The sequence below is a fragment of the Carlito syrichta genome, unplaced genomic scaffold (genome assembly GCF_000164805.1).
Source record: "Carlito syrichta isolate Samal-C Ts95f unplaced genomic scaffold, Tarsius_syrichta-2.0.1 Scaffold314869, whole genome shotgun sequence".
Classification (NCBI taxonomy): Eukaryota; Metazoa; Chordata; class Mammalia; order Primates; family Tarsiidae; genus Carlito; species Carlito syrichta.
In genome coordinates this window covers 206,076-208,042 of record NW_007258965.1, presented here as the reverse complement: position 1 = coordinate 208,042, position 1,967 = coordinate 206,076, and the positions used below count along the sequence as shown (strand labels likewise).

At 46.3% G+C, this 1,967-nt stretch overlaps 1 protein-coding gene across 1 annotated transcript in view; it reads left to right on the top strand.

The window, feature by feature from the left end:
- Positions 1–774, top strand: part of KLK7 (kallikrein related peptidase 7) — a 3,777-nt gene extending 3,003 nt beyond the window's left edge. The window contains exon 5 of the mRNA XM_008072152.1: positions 608–774. Coding sequence (XP_008070343.1) covers positions 608–763 — 156 coding nt within the window. The 3' untranslated portion in view covers positions 764–774. The remainder of the gene's footprint in view (positions 1–607) is intronic.
- The last annotated feature ends 1,193 nt before the right edge of the window (positions 775–1,967 follow it).

The window sequence follows — 1,967 nt, the reverse complement described above, 5'->3', positions numbered from 1 at the left end:
CCCCCCCCCTAGAGAATGGGGGGGTGTCCCCTTCTCCCCAGCGAGGGCCAGCTTCACGGATGTGCAAGCTCGGCAGTGTCACAGAACCCTACCCTCAGAAGGGTCCCACGCATAGTTCCATACATTCCTGTCGCCATTTAGAAATTCTTAGTCTTTTAACAAGCAGTCCCGCATTTTCATTTTGCACTGGCTCCTGCAAATTATAAAACTGGCCCTGCCCTTGGTCTCCAAGACCATCGTGACCCGTTTCCTGAGTAAGGAGGCACGCAGCATCCATCCCCTGGAGATGACGTCCCTTTTCCCACTGGCTTTGAGCAGAACCCTTAACAATGGAAAATAAACAGTGCTCCCATCCGGGAAGCCCCGCCCCTTCTCTGTGATTGGTTCCATTGGCCAGGGCTCTGCCAATGTCTTCAAAGAACGTTGTCTTTGGCCCTAATTACTGCTCTCTCATTGGTCCTTAGAGACAGTATGTCTCTTCTCATGGGTCGGGGCTGAAGTCCCTGGTCTGGCAGGACAAAAGGCTGATGGCTGAGGAATGTACGAGACTGAGTTGGGCCAAGGGCTTTGCTCTGAAGCCAAAGCTAATCTGCTCTGTTCTCTCCAGGGTGATTCAGGAGGACCATTGGTGTGCAAAGGTACCCTGCAAGGTCTAGTGTCTTGGGGGACTTTCCCTTGTGGCCAACCCAATGACCCAGGAGTCTACACTCAAGTCTGCAAGTACACCAAGTGGATACAGGAGACCATGAGACAGCATCGCTAATACCTCACTGAAAATGCACAGAAATAAGGATGTTGGAGGCCTTCAAAGTCATATTTGACTTTACCTTGACTCAAAGACTTACTAGAAGATCAATAACATGCCCTATTTGTAAACCAATCAAATTAGCAAGGGCCTAAAGCCAAAACAAATAAACACAAAAATACCAGTGCTGGTGAAGATTTGGTAAAACCAACACTCTCAAACGCTGGAACTGGAAATCTGTGCAATCTTTGTGGAAGGCAGTTTGGTATCGTGAATTGACACTCTTATTCACTGCCTTTGACTCAGTAACTCTAGTCCTAGGAAGACCCTACTAAAAATAAAATCCAAACTGTGGAGCAAGGTTTGAGTTTATCACATTATTTATCATGACAAAAAAAAAAAAAAAAACACTGAACATATTTCCAAGCAGTGGATTGTTTAAATAATAGGCCAGTTTGACTCAGGATATTATGAAGAGATTAAGAATAATACTTGGACAGATTTGTTCATGTTGTGCAAGGATGTTTAGGTTATGTGACATTCACTGGCAAAAGGAAGCTGCATACATGTAAATGTATGTGATGCTAGTCACAGAAAATGAAATCTTTGTAGAATAAAATCGAAAGCACACTCAACCTGTAATCCCAGCACTTTGGGAGGCCAAGGCAAGTGAATTGCCTGAGCCCACGGGTTGGAGACCCACCCTGGCAACTTGGCGAGACCTCGTCTCTACAATAAATCAAAAATTAGACAGGTGTGGTAGCGCACGCCTATAGTTCCGGCTACTTGGAAGGTTGAGGCGGAAGGATCGCTGGAGCCCAGCAGGTAGAGTCTGCGGTGGCCAGGAGCATGCCACTGTACTCCAGTCTGGGCGACAGAGTGAGATTCCAACTCAAAAAAAAAAAAAAAAAATCGAAAACACAGGTCCCAGATTGCATATGGGGTGGTCACGTGATTTTCTGTGGATGTGCACTTTGATAACATGAAAAATAAAGGAGAAAAATCTCTGAACATCTCAAATTAGAGAGAGGAGATCTTTAGGGAAGGGAGACTAGAAATTAAAATGTGCCTGGTTTTGAGCCCTGGTCCTGTCTCCCTGGTGGGTGTATGTTTCCCTTTTCCAGGCCTGTCTTCCTCTTCTGCAAAATGGGAGAGAAGAAAGGAGAAAAAAGCCGGGCTCGGTGGCTCAGCCTGTAATCCCGCGCCTTTGGGAGGCTGAGGT